At 39.2% G+C, this 18,167-nt stretch overlaps 1 protein-coding gene across 11 annotated transcripts in view; it reads left to right on the forward strand.

The window, feature by feature from the left end:
* LOC132787482 (cubilin) overlaps positions 1 to 18,167 on the forward strand; it is a 61,269-nt gene that overhangs the window by 12,237 nt on the left and 30,865 nt on the right. For 10 of the 11 annotated variants that reach the window (XR_009632549.1, XR_009632548.1, XR_009632550.1 and 7 more), the window contains 3 exons: positions 2,521 to 2,726; positions 8,672 to 8,734; positions 16,143 to 17,126. Coding sequence is in view for 8 of the 11 variants with exons in the window: in XM_060794536.1 (XP_060650519.1) it covers positions 16,151 to 17,126 (976 nt within the window). In the remaining 3 variants the exon portion in view is untranslated. The remainder of the gene's footprint in view (positions 1 to 2,520; positions 2,727 to 8,671; positions 8,735 to 16,142; positions 17,127 to 18,167) is intronic. The other variant, XM_060794537.1, reaches the window with a different exon arrangement.

The raw sequence follows: 18,167 nt of genomic DNA on the forward strand, positions 1-18,167 counted from the left end.
GCCACGCCCACTCATGATGCCACCGGCAAGGCGAGGCAAAGCGATGCGAGGCGAGTCTGTCATTCATTCATTCATTCATTCATTCATTCATTCATGCGCTCCACTTGTGCAGCAAGCACACTGGACGTGCTCAGATGATTGCGAAAACCGAAAAAGGGGGGAGCATTGTTATTGTCGTTGTTGTTGTTGTTGTTGCTGTTGTTGCTGTTGTCACTGCTGTTGAGGCAACAACGACAACAACAACAAACACTTAAGTGGTCGCTTAGAGTGTGCTACGTTTTCTGTTCTGTTTATGAATAAAAAATAGTTATTTGCAAAACGTTTAGCAGCAGCAGGAGCAGCAGCACATTAAGCTGCAGGACCCAAAAGCCAACGGCAATATTACAATATCACATAAACGAGACAGAGAGCGAGAGAAGGACAGGGACAGAGAGATAAAGAGAGAGGGAGAGCGAGCGAGTTGCGAGTAGTTTAAGGCCAAGATACTTTTGTCTTTTTAATTAAATGTCAAAAAATGACACTGTACGCCATAAAGGAGCATCTTTATTTGACTTGCTGCGTGCGTGTGTGTGTGTTGTACCTGTGCGTGTGTGTGTGTGTGTGGCAATTCAATTGACGGCCTACGGCCGCAGAAGCGCACCCGAGAGTGCCATAAAGGGCGTACTCAGATGAGCCTAGATAATTGTTACGTCATTAAACGACGTCTGCAAAAAATTAAAAGCCAAAAGAAGCAGTCTCTGCTGTAAGCAACCAGCGAGGACAACAAAACAAACACACACACACAGAGTTAAAAGCGGGGCTAAAAATCAAGAGAATACAAAACAAATAATGAAATTGCAAGTCGCCGTGTGTTTGTGTGTGTTTTTGTTGCCTACTTTTTGTGTGCCTGCCACAATTAAATACAAATTTGCAGCGACATATGCGGCAAAGCGTAAACAAGCCAAGCATAAGCGAAATGGGCGAATGGCAAATGGCGAATAGCGAACAGAAAACAGGGAACAGCGAACAGTGAACAGTGAACGGCAAACAGTGAACAGCAAAAGGTAAAAGTAAAAACAAAACCAACAACAAATGTTTGTGGTATGCGTTTGAGAATATAAAAAGGGCGACGCTAACAGCAGCCAAGGCAGCAGCAGCATCTTTCACAAAACGAATTCGCTGCGTTCTCACGCTCTCGCTTGCTCTCTTTATTTTGAGCCTCTCTTTTGCGTTGGTGTACGCCAAGCAGCGCAGTCGCTTTGGATGCTCTCTTTTGCTGTGTGCTGCGCTCTCGCTCTCTCCGTCTGCCTGGCTTCGTTTGTCACTGTGTGTGAGTGTGTTTGTGTGCGGTCGCTGTCGCTGCCGACGCTGCTTATTTGGCAATGTCAATGTAACTTTTATCCAACTGCCGCTTCAGTGGTTTCTTTTACTGCAGCGAGCAGCGGAGGAGCAGCGCTGCCTCGCCTCAGCTGCCGTTTCTCAGCCCACGTTTTCAGAGTTGTCGTTTTAGGCGCTGATTTAAATGCTGCTGATAAGGCGGCATTATGATTCGAACAGTTCAGCTACAGCAGCAACATTCGCATAACACGTTCAGCTTTTGTCTATGTATGCGTGTTTGTGTGTGTGTGTGACTGTGTGAAAGTAGTTGTAGCTGTGCCTTCAGGCGCATAAGTTTACAATTGACTTTTAACGATATGATACACACATGTGTGTGAGTGAGTGTGTGTGTGTGCGTCTGCTCTCTGCTTGTGTGTGTGTGTGTGTGCGTTGCGCGCGAATTTATGTTTTATCATTTATTGTTAGTGGAACGTGCAGACGTCAGCCCAGCCACGCCCCGTGTCGCCATTTTGTTGCCATGCCTCTGATTGCTGTTGCTGTTTGGTGTTTGCTGCTGTGATAATATGCTGCGCCTTTGTTTTCGCAGCAATAAAAATTGGTTGTAATTTAGTCACCTCTGCCTCACGCTCTAATCGTGCGCATGTGTGCTCTGTCTATGTGTGTGTGTGTGTGTGCGTGGATTTTGTTGTTATTGTTGAGATTGATACGCGTTTGCTCTGCGCTTTTGTTGTTTGTCTATCTCAAAGTCGAATTCGATTTCTTCCTCTGTCTGTCTGCCTATAGCTTACCAATTAATTCCATTGATATGTGTGCTTTATTCTTTCTGCGTTTTGCGTTGTGTTTGTATTGCATACTTTGCGGCTGCCCGCAATTTGCATATCCTTTTGGCAATTATGGTGCTTTTGTTACGTGAGCCGCATAATTGACCAGCTATGTAGCTACAACACAATATTGCCTCAATCCCCGCCTACATCTCGAGCATATTTACGAATGCAATGAGTATATATATATATATATATATTCTATATATTCAAGCAGATAGCTGAAGCGTACAAACGACAAGGATCGTTGCTTTTTATGCGCGGCCAATTCGCATTTTGCAGCTACTTCAATTGCTCGTTCTATTTCTTTTACATTTCTCTAGTTTCGTTTTTTTTTTTCTCTTGCTCTCTATTTATCAGTCACATTTCGTTCTCGTTGCAGCTGGCAATTTCAACATTGGAACAAAAGACTTTCTTCCATTCAACGTTTTTGTGTTTTTTGTTTTACATTTTTTGTTGTTTTCGTTTTCGGTTTTGTTTTTTGTGTTTTTGGCACAACTGAAGCAATTAACTGAAAATGTAGCGCTGCCAAAGGACATGGCCAGAGTGGAACAGCAAATGCGATGCCATGCAACGACAAGCATAAATGTAAGTAGAACTCTGACTCCGACTCTGACTCTGACTATAACTATAACTCTGACTATAACTATGAGAAATGCGAGGGTGGTGAGGGGGCGTGTCGCTTGGCTAATTGCATTGGTTATGCGCAGCAACAAGAGTCAATAGAGACACATTGAGCACACACACTCACACTCACACTTACACACACACACACACCCCGACTCTGGCGCCAATGCTGAAAATGCTCTTGTGAAATGCAATTCAGTTTCATTTGCTTTCAATTTTCTGCAACCTCGCGCTAATTTTGCGTCTACTTCAGACTGTTTGCTTCATCCGTCCGTCTGTCGTCTCAGTCTCTCTGCTCGTCTCACATTATTAAAAATCTTTCGATGTATATGTGTATGTGTGTGTGTGTGTGTGTTTACTTTCCTTGCTGCAGGCATTTGCTATTCCGATTCTTTTGCTCGTTTCTTCATTCTTCTTTCTTATGTGCGAAGCAGCTTTTGCCTTTTGTGAGCGCTGCACTAATCAACTGATATGAATGCATCTTTGGCCCGTCAGCCTCTGGGCTGTAAGAAGGACATGCCTCTAGGCGAACTTACTTATTGAATAGCCACAGAGATACATTGTATTCACTGGTCATTGTGTGGAAGTCCCTTAAAGTAAATAAGAAGTGGAGAAATTTTATTTAAAAAATGTATAGAGCCAATTTATATATTTTATTTTATATTCTCTTTTTTGCTTGACGCCTTTTAAAAATTCCACTAATTAGAAGAGAATTCTTTAAAGGTCTTAAACCATTCGATGTTACCAAAAGATATTTAGAAACACGTTCAAAAGTAGATAGATTTTTACAACATAAATGTTCTCATCTGCAATGTCGGAAATGTGGCATTATATTCTTAAAATGCAACACATTAAACTACAAAAAAAAAAAATGTAAAAATATACCAAATATAGTATTTGGTATATTAATAAACTATAAAAATGCTATATGCCACAAGTAAGAAAGCTGCTTTAATATACTCCACTATAAGATACCTGCTATAAAGCAAAACATAGTCTTAAAATATACCGAAGACTATAATTTGCATATTAAAATACCAATTCTGTTTAAAAAATACCATAGAGTACCAGATTGTCAACCAAATCAACTATAATTATATTCTTAAAATGCATCACACTAAACTACAAAAAAAGTAAATATATACCAAATACTATAGTTGGTATATTAATATACTATAAAAATGCTATATAGTACAAAATATGCCTCAAGTAAGAAAGCTGTAGTAAGCTCCACTATAAGATACCTGCAAAGCAAAGAAAGCAAAACAAATTGTGAAAATGCAGCATAATTTAATAGAAAATAATTCTAAATTATACCGAAGACCATAATTGGTCTATTAATATACCATTCTGTTTAAAAAAAAATACCATAGAGTACCAGATTGTCAACCAAATCAACTATGACCCAAGTTCAGCAGCCGTTTTTTCTTACATAAAATTATTTCTTAAATCACTTACAATTTTAATCTGATCTCTTTACATTTTATGCATTTTGATATATTTAAATTATTTTGGTTGTACACAAAAAAAAACAATACAAAATAATTAAGTAAATGAATGCCGGAAGCAGCTTAACTCAAATCCTCAAACTAGTTTTCCTATAACAAAAACTAGTTATATTCAATTTTTAAGTGCAAAAATTTCTTACTTATCTTGTCGCACACTCAAAAAGTTGTGCTTAAAGGCAAACAACGGCCAAAATTGAGACACAAAATTGTGCTTGCTTTGGCTCTTTTAGCACCTCATATTGTTAAATTTAAATTTGATTGGGTTTTTTCCTTTTAATATCACGTGCTGTGTCGTTTCGCTGTTGTTGTTCCTCCTGCTCCTCCTTCTGCTGCTGTCGCCTGTCCAAATCAATTTAAGAACTTTTATGCGCATCCTTTTACCTGCCGCTGCAGCAAGGACAATGGAAAATGGAAAATGATGATGGCACGACAGCAACAGCGTTAATAGTTAAACTGGATGCCAAGTACAAGATTGTTAACACACAGCGGGCGAAACAAAAGGCCAAAAACATCAAATGCATAACATTCTTTGTCGATAGCTGCTGCTGCTGCTCTCTGAGTATCCTGAGAGTGTCCTGGCGAATAGAGCCAAATGTGCATTGCGGTGGCTGTTGACGCTGCGGCAAAATGCTTGTTGCGGATGATGCTGCTGTTGTCTGTGGGTGTTGTCTGTGGCTGTTTGGGTGTTGGCTGCATTTCAAATGCCAGGCAATGATGCATTAAATCGAAACGAGCTAAACACGGCGACAGACTTGGAGTGTGGGCGTGGCCAAATGGACATTGCTTGCTCAGCAGCAGCAGCAGTAGGCGGAAGCGGAAGTTGACACAAAGGCTGCTCTTTACAGCTGAAGGCGTTGGCTTGTCTTAAACGAGGTAACGAGCAGCAAAGCAGATCTCTCTCTCTCTCTTTCTCTTCTGTATGTGACCTTATTTTGCATGTGACACACGCCCCCAACGTGCCATGGATACCTGAGCAAAAGGCGCATCGCATCGCATCGCGTTGCTTTGCTTCGTTGCACTTGCTGCCCACTTCCTGCTGCTGCTCCTTCAAATACTTTGTGTGTTGGCCGTGTGTAAGCCATGCATCATGTGACACGGCACGTAAATTCGTAATAAATTTGGAATTATGTGCACACAACGTGCGCTTTTGCTCCGGCTTGCTGGCTTCTGGCTGCTGCTTCATCTAGCGGCGAAGGCCAAGTAATTTGCAACTTGCACTTTGATAATTTATGTTGCATACATCGAGGCGCACAATCATACTTCATTGTCACACGACTTTTTCAATTTGTAGCCCCGTAAAAAAAAGAGAGAGAGAATGAAAGAAATGAATTAAGTTTATCTCTAGCTGTTGCTGTTGCTTTTTTCTTGTTATCACGCTTTGTCACACCACACACAAAAACCAAACGTTGATTAACGACTCTGGAAAGCTGTTCGGTGTTTAAACTGTCTAATGACTCTCTCATTAAAGCGTCATTCATCGAACGGCTGCTGTCAACTTCAACTGTGTTGCAACTGCCAAACAAATCAGCTGACAGCTCCCAATTGATTTTCCCGCTTGTTTGATTCTCAATTTCGCTGCCAATTCGATTTGCCAAATTGCCTCCTCTCTCTCTCTCTCTCTCTCGGTCTTTCTCTTTCCTCTGGGAGTGCGTTTGTGCTGCATTTGCATTTCGATTTACATTTGCATTTGCATTTAGTTGCTGTCACTAGAAAACAATAAACTCAAATTGCAATAACAGAATCGTATATTCACGTATGTTGGCAACATCAATTGATAAGAAGAAGACGTTGCTTTAATTGAAATTGCACATTTAATTCGTACAGAAACAATTTGAACTTGAATTAGTTTAATTGTCTATGCTCGAGCAAAGTCTAAATTGAGTTGCAATCTGTGGTTTGTGCTCAAAGCTGCTGCAGTTATTTAAATTGTTTGCGAAAACAATTACTATTTATTTTGTTGACTACTTTGCAGCAATGTTGTTCTTATTCTATAGCAAAATCTTTTATGTAATTTTAAATTGCATTCTAAAATGTTTCGTCAATTGATTTATTTATTTTTTGTGCCTACTCAAATTTGCTAAGTCATCGCAATTTAATTTTATTTGCTACTATTTTCTTTTGCTATCTGTATGTACATTTTAAAAAATAAATCTATTGTATAATATTTTAAGTCTGCGACAATATTTTTATTGGTTGAATTCATTATTTTAAAGTCTTTCTATGTGTTTTTTGTGAGCTTCACTAAAATTCGACAAGGTTTTTATTGTTCAAATCATTCATTTAAAGTAATTCTATTTATTTTCTCGTCAACTTTCAATCCATGTTGTTCTTACTTTAGTTTAAAATACAACTTTTAATAAGAACATTTTTTGCGTAATGTTTTTAGTACATTAAAACGTTTTATTATTTCTTTACTATGTATATTCCAAGTGTTTAAAGTATCTATTAGTCCAATATATCAGCAAACATAATTTCACTTTGTTATTTCCTATTTTACTTTTCTCTACATAAATAATCTAAAAATGTTTCATGATTTCAAATAAATATTAGAGCATCTTCTAGTCGCATAAGCTCTCTCCACACAATTGTAATTTGCTTATTTTCATTTGCTATTTGTTTGTTGACACTATAAATTGTTAATACGTGAAATAAAATCGTTTGTTAATAATAAATGAAAGGACATACACAATGGTTCATTTTGAAATATTCATTACATTTGTTACATTGTTTGATTGAGTATTGTGTGTAAATTTACAACACGAAAGAACAGCTGCCCCTCAACAAAATAAACTGACAACGACGGTGTTAAATGCGATTTATATAATGTGGCAAAAAATGTTGGCAAATGCAAAGTGGCAGCACGCTGGCCTCCCCTCCTCTTCTCCTTCACTTCCTCCTCCTCCTCCGCCTTCCTCAACTTGTTTGAGCTGAAAAATTGATTTAATTTTGACGCTTGAAAATTGCATTAAATTCACTGACTTGGCGTTGATATCATTATCGTGCCCATGATGCCATTATTGCGGCAAATTCACGCGCTGGTCAAAGGAAACTTTAAATGCATTATCGTATTCTAATTGTTGTCTGTGTGTTTGTGTTTGTGTGAAATTCGAAATACAGTCGTGGTTGCCAGGCTCCATTGATTTGGCATTTTGCATTTTGCGGTTATCGGGGCGCAACGTTTTGGCAGCCACTGTGCGCCGTTTGTGGAATTAGTTTGGTTTTTTATCCAACACAAAACAACAACAGCAACCATTCGAAACAATTTCATTTGGCACACACTGCAGATGGACAAAGCAAGAGAGACACAGAGAGGTGGAGAGGGGCCCAAACGATGCGGGTTAGAATGCCATTCTAATCGGATTTTGTTTGCAGCTGTGGCCAAAGCTGGCAACAAAACAAATGCTTTTGCCAGCAAATTGATATCAAAAGGAATTTGGCAGTGCCCATTTTTTTTGGGGGGCCTACGCTGCGTATGCGCAATTGCATAAGCTGCGAATCGTTAGTTTTGATCGAACTACATTTAGAAATGCAGCTAGCCACATAAATGCAATTATAACACCGCTATAACTCAGACCGAAATGGGGTGAAAAACTCTTTTTTGCTACTCGACTTGGCTTTTAAAGTGTTGTCTGGGAATTGTTAGAGAGCCGCAGACACGCACAATGAAATGGCACAGGAAAAGCAGTTAAAACAGGCGAGCAAGCGACGACGAGTCGAGAAAAGAAAGTATGGAGGAGGGAAAAAGGAAAACAACATAAAATAAATGTAATAAATTTTAAACATAGAGATGATAAATTGCTCTGGGAGTTGGCTAAAAGTGCTGCCAATGCTACCAGGCAAACTCCCTCGCTCCCTCTCTCTCTCTCTGTCTCTCTCTCTGTCTCTCTCTTTCTCTCTTGCTTCATCTCCTCCATTTTTACAATTTGTTTGCGGCTTCACTTGTCCCTCACTTGCCACAGCCACTGCCACATATGTAGCTTGTAGCTTCTCGCCCCTCGCAGCTGTCTTGGCTTTTGGCATTTTTATCTATTTGCACGCATACTTTGCTGTCGCTGTTTAATGCTCTTCTCTCTCTTCTCGCTTTCGAAATTGATTTGATGCTGCTTCGCTGCTATTTATTTTTTTGACACACCCAAAACAACTTTTGCTTTAGCAGCTTCAGCTTCAGTTTCAGCTTGTAAACTTTAGCTCTAACTTCCGGCGCCAAAGTCTCATTAAAGTTGCACAAGCTCGCAAAGTCCTGTCAGCCATTAAGTTCACATGCAAACTGCAAAACTCGTCCCGCTCCCCCCGTTCTCAAAATGCAGTTCACTCGAGTTTAACTTCTGTATCTTTATCTCACTCACTCACTCACTTACTTACTAAGTTTCCTTCTCTTTTTTTATTTTGTTGTTGCAGAAACTTGGCAGATTCCGTGATTAGGACGTGGTGTACCCAAGCGCTCTAAATGCAGACGATATGGTGAGTATATACGAGCATGTTCATATATAATCAAGTGCCTCAAATCCCTGAAATTGAATTCCAAAATAAGCATACACTTTTGTCCTTTCAATGGCTAACTTTTTATACCCTCTACCCATTGGTTAGAAGGGAGTTATATTCTTGTGCTTAGACGAAATGTTTGTCACAGGACGAAATATAGTATATATAGTAGTAGTAGTCTCAAATAGTATATTTTAAATGGAGTAGTATACCAAATACACATCTCGGTATATTTCAGTAATACTGGACTTAATGATAAAATGTAATTATATAAAATATACTAAAAAATACCTAAATATACTGAAATGAATGTTTGGTATGTCGGTATATTTCGATATATTTCAAATACAGCTAGAATATACCAAGTTTAGTATACTGAAAATACTAAAATATACCAAAATGTATATTTGGTATGTCGGTATGCTACTACATTCATAATACCAAAAGTACATTTCGGTATATTTCAATAATACAGCACTTAATGCTAAAATATGCCAAATTTAATATACAAAAAAATACCGAAATACAGCGAAATGTATAGTTGGTATGTCAATATACTACTACATTCAAAATATACCCGACAGACGAACAAAAATCGTGTACCGGGTATCTCGCAGTCGAGTACAATTTCAAAGTTGTTACCGCTTGTCTGTGAAACGATGATGTAAGACGACTGAACTCAACTCAAACTCAAATTTAAACTCAAACTCAAACTATGTGTGTGTGTGTTACTTGGGGCCATTTTGGACATTTTGGCCACTTTGGTGCACTGGGGATGGGAAGAAGGGAGGGAGAAGTTAGTAGTAGATTCTTGTTGATATGCTGCTAACTTAATGCCCAGAGCACACAGAGCTCATGCATTACGCATACGCCGCATATGCCCCGAACTATTAGCAAGCGCATTGCATATTTATGCAGTGAAGCATTTTGTAGTTTTTGACATGTGCAATGGCATTGCATAACGAAACCGACTATATATCTCGGCATGAATGTGGATGCTGATAAAAACGCTGAGCTACAACGTTTTCTAATTAAAAACTACAAATTATTTTCAAGCATAATGAGTGCACAGTGTCGCAGTGTGTAAGGCTGGCAATTTAAGCTGAATGTGTGTGTGTGTGTGTGTGTGTGCGGCGGCAACAAAAGCCAAATTTAAATTACCATTTGTCATAAAGGCAGCAACAGCAGCAACTACAGTGGCAACAACACAATACAACTGCAACACACACGCACACATGTGTCGTCTCGCTAATTTCCACAGCCAACTTGCAGATGATGATGATGTTGCTGTTGTTGTTGTTGTTGTTGTTGGGCTGAGCTAAACTCGATGATGATGATTGCGTTGAAGTTGTGCCTTGGCTTTGGTGTCGTCCTTTGCTGCCAGCCCATGCATGCCACATGCAACTCGACTGCGAGGCAGCCAGGCAGCCAGTCTGGCATGCATGACTGCTTGCCACGCCCATGCCCACCTCACACCGCCCAACGCCCACGCAAATGCATCATGCTGCAATAACTCTGCTGACAAAATAACAAACGAACAACGAAAAAAAAAAAAACAGAAACGACACAAAATGCATTCGTATGACAGCGCCAAAGAATTCATATATTTATACAGTCTGTTGTTGTTGATGTTGTTGCTGTTGTTGCTACTGTTGCAAGTATAACAGTTAAGCAGCATGCCACGCCCACAGTGTCGCACGGCTCGCGCATTGAAATGCATACGCATTGTGTGGCATTAAGCATGCGGCTTTAGTCGGATTGTCACAGTGGCAACGGCAAAACGGAAGTGACAACAGCATGCAGAGCAGCAACAGCAACAGCCACAGCAACAGCAACAGCATCACCAACAGCAGCATATTCGCATTCGCATCTTGTTTAATCTTGTCGAGCTGAATGCAGTTACTCAGTCTTCTAGTCAGTTTGCTTATCAGTCTGTGTGGTCGACATTTCAGACAGTTTATTAGTTTTGCAGACAGTCTTCAGCTCTTTTAGTCTTGAATATTACAGTTGTGTACTCAGTCCATTTCGTCTAATAACTTCAACATATCAATCAATCAAGTGTTTTTCAATCATCAATATAAGCAAATATACTGAAAGTTGAAACTTGGCTTGATTGATGACTGAATAATGTTGTTAATATTATGAAATATATCATGAAAACAGAAAATATTGCCAAATGATTTCTTGACCACTTGATTGACAGGCATATATCAGTACAGACAAATACGTAATTCATGGATTGATAATCTGTATTGATATTCATTTGTCAATCAAGTGAGCAAGCTAGAATTTCAATCAGTTTTTTCTGTTTTTACTTATCAATCAAGCCAATTATTATTTAATAAGTGTTATATAGCCGTCAACTTGTTTCTTAGTTAAAGCGTTTGACTATCAATCAACCTAACAATCAAACTGTCAATCACAAATCATCAAACACTCAATCAGTACTTGACCTAACAATTAATCCTACTCATTTTCTCTCCATTGTCAATCAATAACTAGTCTAGCAATTGCTTGATGATTGTTATTCAATCATCAATCTATTTATTGTTAGTCTGTGGGTCAGTCAATCAACGGCTCAATTTTGTATTTCATTAAGGTTATCCTTTTTCTATAATATTAATAGATTATGATTCTTATTCAATCATCAATCTACTTGTTATTCAATTTATCTGTCAATCAACTGCTTAATCCCGCATTTCAATCTATTTTTCTTTTTTTATGATATTAATAGATTATGATTCTTATTCAATCATCAATCTTGTACTTGTTGACAGTCCATTTGTCTGTCAATCAACTGCTCAATCCCGCATTTCAATCAATTTAGTGAACAATCTAAACAATTTACATCGAATCCTTTCGTTGCTTTAATTCAGTCAGAACTTAAGTCTAGCAATTGTCTGGTCTCTTCATCTCAACCACAATTGTTTACGCCGTTACTAAGTCTTCCAAGCAATTGCTTAATCAGTCGTAAGTAATTATCAATCAGTGCATTCCAAAGCAATGTATCCGCTTAGTAGACAATCTGCTAGTCGGCCTAATAGCCAATTTTGCAGTCGGTTTCTCGTTCAATTGCTCAGTCAATTCTGCCAGCAGCTAGTCAGTCAGTCGCTCACTCATTCGCCCAGTTGGTCATTCCCGCCAGCTGTCAGTGTTGACGTCAATCATTTTTGTTTTTTGTGTGCGCTGCAACCAGTCAGAGCTGGTTCCGTTTCCTGTCGCTGTCGCTGTCGCTGTCTCTGCATCGTTTTGGGTTTAGCAAATTTATGCAACCACAACGAGGGTGCAATGCAATGCATGGACAACAACAACAACAACAGCAACTTGGCATTCCCTAGTTAAAGTTGTTGGTGGAGTTTTTGTGCGCTGCAACAGCCGCAATTTGTTGCAGGCAGCTTTTGCCAGCTTGCCATCTCTGGTGTCTCTGCTTCAAAGGCAGTGGCATCTCAACTCTCTGCAGTTGCAACTGGACAAAACTGGAATTTCATGATGAGTGCATGAAATGTGCGATGCTCTTCAGCTTTCTCTGCTATTTTTATGACTTGATCGCAAAGCACAAATATTGCCCCCAAAAAGTATGCTATAAATTTTGCAAAATTAATTCTCATAGTTGCTGATGGATTTGACTTTGTTTGAGTCTGAGTCAACTATTCAATATTTCACTATTTGTTACTCACTCTGAGCAAATAATGTTCAATATTTACAACTTTTGGCCATATGGCAGCCAAGGCAACGACGAGAAGGCTTATGGCTTATGACGACGACGGTTTCATCAATTGAACTCCCCAAGCGATTGTTGTTATGTCAGCTATTTGAATATTCATATGTTCAGTTTACGATTGAAGGCTGACGAACTGTTTCTTCGATATGCCAGCAAGTGTATTTGTGATGTCGGTGTGCGAGTTGTTGGTCTTTCTCATTTTTATGCTGCTTGCTTACTTGGCAATCTCTCTTTTTCGCTCGCTGTGTTTTCTGCGCTTACTTTGAAGTGGTTTCTGCGCTTTAGTTGCCTCTAATTGGCTGCGGCTGCTTTTTAATTTTTTCTCAGCTTTCCATTTTTTTGTTTTGTGCGCTGTTTCCATTGTTTTTATATTCTTTTTCTTCGGTTGCAGCTGCAGTTGTGGCTTTAACTTTAAACGAAACCCACACAGATAAATTGTCCAATACCCAAACTGGTCAGGGTTATAATTACACTCCAAATGGCTTTTTCTCTCCATCTCTCTCTCTCTCTCTCTCTCTCCTACTCTTTCGCTCTCGTTGTGTGGTTTCGCTGTGAATGCATTGCATGAAACGTGATTACAAAAAATACTAATGGTAACCGAGTGGCAGTAACAGTCAGCACATCAAATATAAACATTGCGACAGTCGTAAAACAAGATACAACAACAACAACAGCTATACGTATGAGCAAATGTGTGTATAGGTGTGGGTGTGAGTAGAAGTGTGTGTGTCTGTGTGACACACAACAGCAGCAACAGCAACACCTTCACATTGTGACAAACATTGCAGAATGACAAAACAAATTGTTGGTTTTTTTTTCTTGCTGACGCTTTTCACTCTCGCATTGCAATTAAAATCAACAACTTTATATTTATGTATGTGCAGTCTGCATGTGTGTGTGTTTGTGTGTGTTGCTTGCATGCAAAATAAACAATTATGTGGCAACTGTTTTGCTGCACTCGCAGTCGCATCAAAAGACGAGACTCGAGACTCGCGTTCTCGCTTCTCGCTTGTGACTTTTACTGTCCGCTTTCAGTTTGTTGCGCACGCTGCCTCAATTATTTAGCAGGACACACATTTTTACAGGTGCGTCACACCCACACACATGCATGTATGTGTGTGTGTACAAACACGTACTGACATTAATGGACGCTGTAGCAATGTTGAAATGCCACAGGAAGTAACCGCAAAGCCAGCGACAGACTCGACAACTCAGCAACTGTTCTTCTCTCCCTCTGCTTGCTGACAAGCAACATAAGCACACAAATACACACAGACACACACACATGCATGTCTCACATTCACCTAGTTACGCATATGTCCTGATGACATTAGTGCAGCATTGCAGACATTTCGACGAAGCAAAACGAAAAATTACAACTGGACCAAAAGGGGAGAAATTGCCAGAGAGAGAGAGAGAGGGAGAGAGTGAAGGGTGGCTGTGAATATTTTTTTTTGGGGGCCAATTTTGGGCCAAAGGACACTCGAATGCGTTAACAGCAAGTCACATGTGTGCCACACACACACACACACACACACACTTTGGAATTTTACGTTGATTACGAGCACTTTATGCTTCCGTGTTACGTGTGGGCGAATGTCCTACGTATCCGCATCCGCATCTCTAGCTCTGTCTGTATCCGACTCGGTGTTTGTGTGTGTGTGTGTGTGTATGTATCTATGTCTGTTTGCCATCAGCTGAACATGACAATGACAACTATGCGCTCGTTCATTGTTGCAATTTTTACTTTATTATCAGTGTCTGTAATCGGCACAAGGACGACTCTTCAAGACTCGTCACACACTCCATTTTGTTAGATAACCCTAGAGTTCTTTCACTCCCACTCTCCCATCTCTCTCTCTCTCTACTCTGTCTCTGTAACAAATTTGCTGTGATAAATGTTCGCTGCCTGAGAATGTGGGCGTGGCTAGGCTAATCCATTGCACTTGAAGATAATTTATTATTATTCACAGCTGAAAGCGTTATGATACGCCAACTGATATTAGTTATGGCCGTAACATGCGCTAAAAGCTCCTCTAGCTAATAACTCAAATTTACGGGCGGTAAAAGCTTCTATCACCCGCTTACAATAACGAACCTGAGAGCTTTTCGTGTAAAATTACAAAACAGGAAACGAGAGTGCGAAACTTGGCTAACTTTGTATTTGGCACAAAAGCTTGTGCTTGTTAACTTTTGTAAGCGAACAAAAGCTTTAAAAGGAAGAAAATGTTAACTGTCGACAGTTAACAGTAAACGGATAAAAGATAGGACTGTTATCTTTTGAAATTTTATTGATAAGAGATAGATGACGAATTAGAGAAATTGTTTTAATAGTTACAATTTCTTTAGTATTCAAAATAGTTTTTAAATATCATATTCGAGAACTGTAATTGTGACTATAATCTATCACCATTATTTAAGAAAGAAATGAAACTAATGAAATAAAGTAGAGCAAATAAAGAAAGAAAGTTATAAAAATATATTAGAAAATTATAATTTATTCGTGGCTTATGTAAAGAAATAAATAAAATTAATGGAGAATTAAAAAAAAAAGAGTCACATTCGAATACATAATAGTTATACAGATATTATTTTATAAACTTTTGGAATTATTTATCTCGCAGTGTCTATAAATGAACAGAAATTAATAAAATGGATAGACTCAAAGCCGAAGAAAGTTTAAAAAAGGAATGCTGTTATAACAATGTTTTTATTAAAACCAGCTCAAGCTGAATTGCAATCAGTTCCTCTTATAAATCATTTATTACCAAAAGAATACAAATAAAACAGCTAGCAAATAACTTGTAATTACTTTTTGCATAATGCTCTACGTATTAAAGCACAAAAGTCAACTTGCCGCCGTTGACATTGAACACAACACAACACAACATTCGCAATCAAAGTATAGTAATTTGGTAATACTGTAAATGTCTGCTGAAAGCATCCATTAGGTTGATTTAACAAGTTCAGCTTTAAATTGCATGTATAAACATTAAAAAAAAAAAAAAGAGACGAATTCAAAGAAATAAGCCGCCGGCAATGGCAAATAAAAAAGAAAAGCAAAATAAAACCCTCATTTGAGACAAGAAGTGGTCTAACGAAACGTCAAAGGATTGCCCCGTTGGCCATCGCCATTGCCACTGGAAATTGATTAAAAAAAGAAGTATCGCAGATGGCAGATAACCTAAATACACAGAGCATGAGAATGAGAGAATCAACCAAATGTTGATGTTGTTTTTTTTTTTCTTTTTTGGTGTTGTTGTTGTTGTGTGGCGCGTAATCCTCCGCGCCACGTTGCACAAAGACTGCAAAGGCAAAGCAGCAAAGCAGCAAAGGCAGGAATTTCGCACTAAATAGCAAAGCGAATCGATTATCTAAGGGAATAGCCCGGAGTCCATCAAAGTTATACTCGAATTCAATGAATTTGGGTATTGGTCAGTTCATGTGAAATACATCCAAACACACAAACATATTGGCTGTTTGTTTATCTTCGGGGGTGTATAAGAGTACATATGTACAAAGAGACGACTTCTGCTCCTGTTCCTGCTCCTGCTCCCTAGGGGTCCTTTGCTGCACTCAGTTGATGGGATCCTTTTTTTTTTGGTTTTTTTCTGTTGACATCTTTTTAACATATTATGTTTCTTGCTTTACTCTTTCATTTTCCAGGGCACAACATGGCCTCAGCACAGATGCGACATTTCTATAACACACCAACAACAACAACAACAAACAAGTCTACTTCTATCACAACACGCCAACTCTTACAACAGCAGCAGCAACTACAACAACAGCAACACACAGCCAACAACAGCAAACGGAAGCAATTTGAAAGTGAAACGTTTCTGTGCCACACAACAACAAAAACAACAACAAAAGCAGAAGGAGCAGCAACAGGAGCAACACAAAGTAAATTGGAAGCAACATGGCAGCCACTCACGCCAGCAACACTCGAACCAGCAACGACAGCAGCTGCAGCAGCAGCAGCAACTGCAAGAGCAACAGCATCAGCATCAGATGATGCACAAGCGTCGAGTGGATGTGAAAAAGGTGCGTCAAATTGGTTATGGACAATACATGAGATTGCTGCCGGCAGCAACAGCAATAGCAGCAGCGCCAAAATGCTGCAACAGCAACAACAGCAGGAGCAGCAGGAACTGCATCAGCAATATCCTGTCGCAAGTTCACATGGTGCTAATTGCAATGACGACAGCGACGTTATTGGCACTTGCGTTGCGGGATGGCAACACATTGCTGTTGTTACTGTGGCTGCCACTGTTGCTCTTGGCCATGCTAAGCAAGTTGTCCACGACAGCAACAGGAGTGAGTGCACCACAACGACAGCAACTAGCAACTGTAAGCCAGCAATACAATCACGCTTATCTTCCAAAACCAAATACGGCCAAGGTCAGGACACTGCAACAGCAACAGCAACAACACGAACAACAGCAACAGCCACAACAACATCCACAACAACAGGAACAACAACAACAGCAAGCAAACAACGAAAAATCTATCAACACTGCACAAACAATGTCGCTGCCACTGCCCTCGGCTCACGGACTGTCAAAATCTTTATGGATATGCAAAAATTTGCACGCACTGTATTTCCGCTTGTTATTGTCTTCAATCTGCTACCTTTGTTCTATGCAGGTAAGTGCCAAAAACAACTATAACAACAACTATACATTCCATTTATCTACAGGCAACACACTAGATTAAGTCCGCAAGCATTTATTTTCTCTCCACTCCATCTTTATCTCACACTTTTGTCAACATAAACACTTAATTTATCACTGGAAGACACTGGGCTAATTGAGGCCAAGTTGTGTTGACCACAGTGCACTGTGCGCTTTGTATTTTAGCCAATTGTCCTTGGCATGGCAATCAAGTCAAGTGCTTGCAGCTATGAACTGAGTTAAGTTTAGTTGGTTTGTTGTTGCCGCTTGAGTAAATAATTTATTGTTGCCAATATTTAAATGTGTTAACAGTTGCCGCTTGAATAGACTGCTGTCGATTGATAAAGTAGCTTTGTGGCTGCTAAAAAGTGTTGCATACTTTCTGGCTGCTAGTCGAATATGCTATTGAATAAATGTATAGCATACTTCCAGGCTGTTATTAATACAGTAAATGCGATTGAATTAATGTGAAGCATACTTATAGGCTGCTACTTAAACAACCATTTCCGGCTATTTCCTTCGGTCTGATTGAAAAAATATGTAGCTAAAAAGTTGTAACTTGAACAATACATATTTGCAACTGCTCATTATTTATATCGACATGGAAAAAGGCACAAATTTTAATGACCTACAAAACTGGACACTGCCCCAGGAAGCAGAGCAGCAATCCCTTGCGCCAACTTTTTAACATCATTTTTGTGCGACTTGCTTGCTGCTTCTGCTGTTGCTACTCATTTTTCAAAACCAAAAAAACAGCAGAAACACAAAACACAGAAAACAAAAAAAAATTCAGCATCATTAGAAAGTTTGGGTCAAATGTGGGCTTGTGGCCACACAGAGACAATAGGCCAAGACCTTTTCGGTTGTTCTCGTTGTTCGTTGTTGTTCGGCCAGCGTCAAACTTATTAATTAAATTTCGAACATAATTATTCAAGACAATTTCCATTTTTTTTTTGTTGCGCACATAAAGCAGCTGCTTAAGCAATTTTAAATTACGATCGCTACCTTACTCCAA

Source organism: Drosophila nasuta, chromosome 2R, assembly GCF_023558535.2.
Source record: "Drosophila nasuta strain 15112-1781.00 chromosome 2R, ASM2355853v1, whole genome shotgun sequence".
NCBI classification, from domain to species: Eukaryota; Metazoa; Arthropoda; class Insecta; order Diptera; family Drosophilidae; genus Drosophila; species Drosophila nasuta.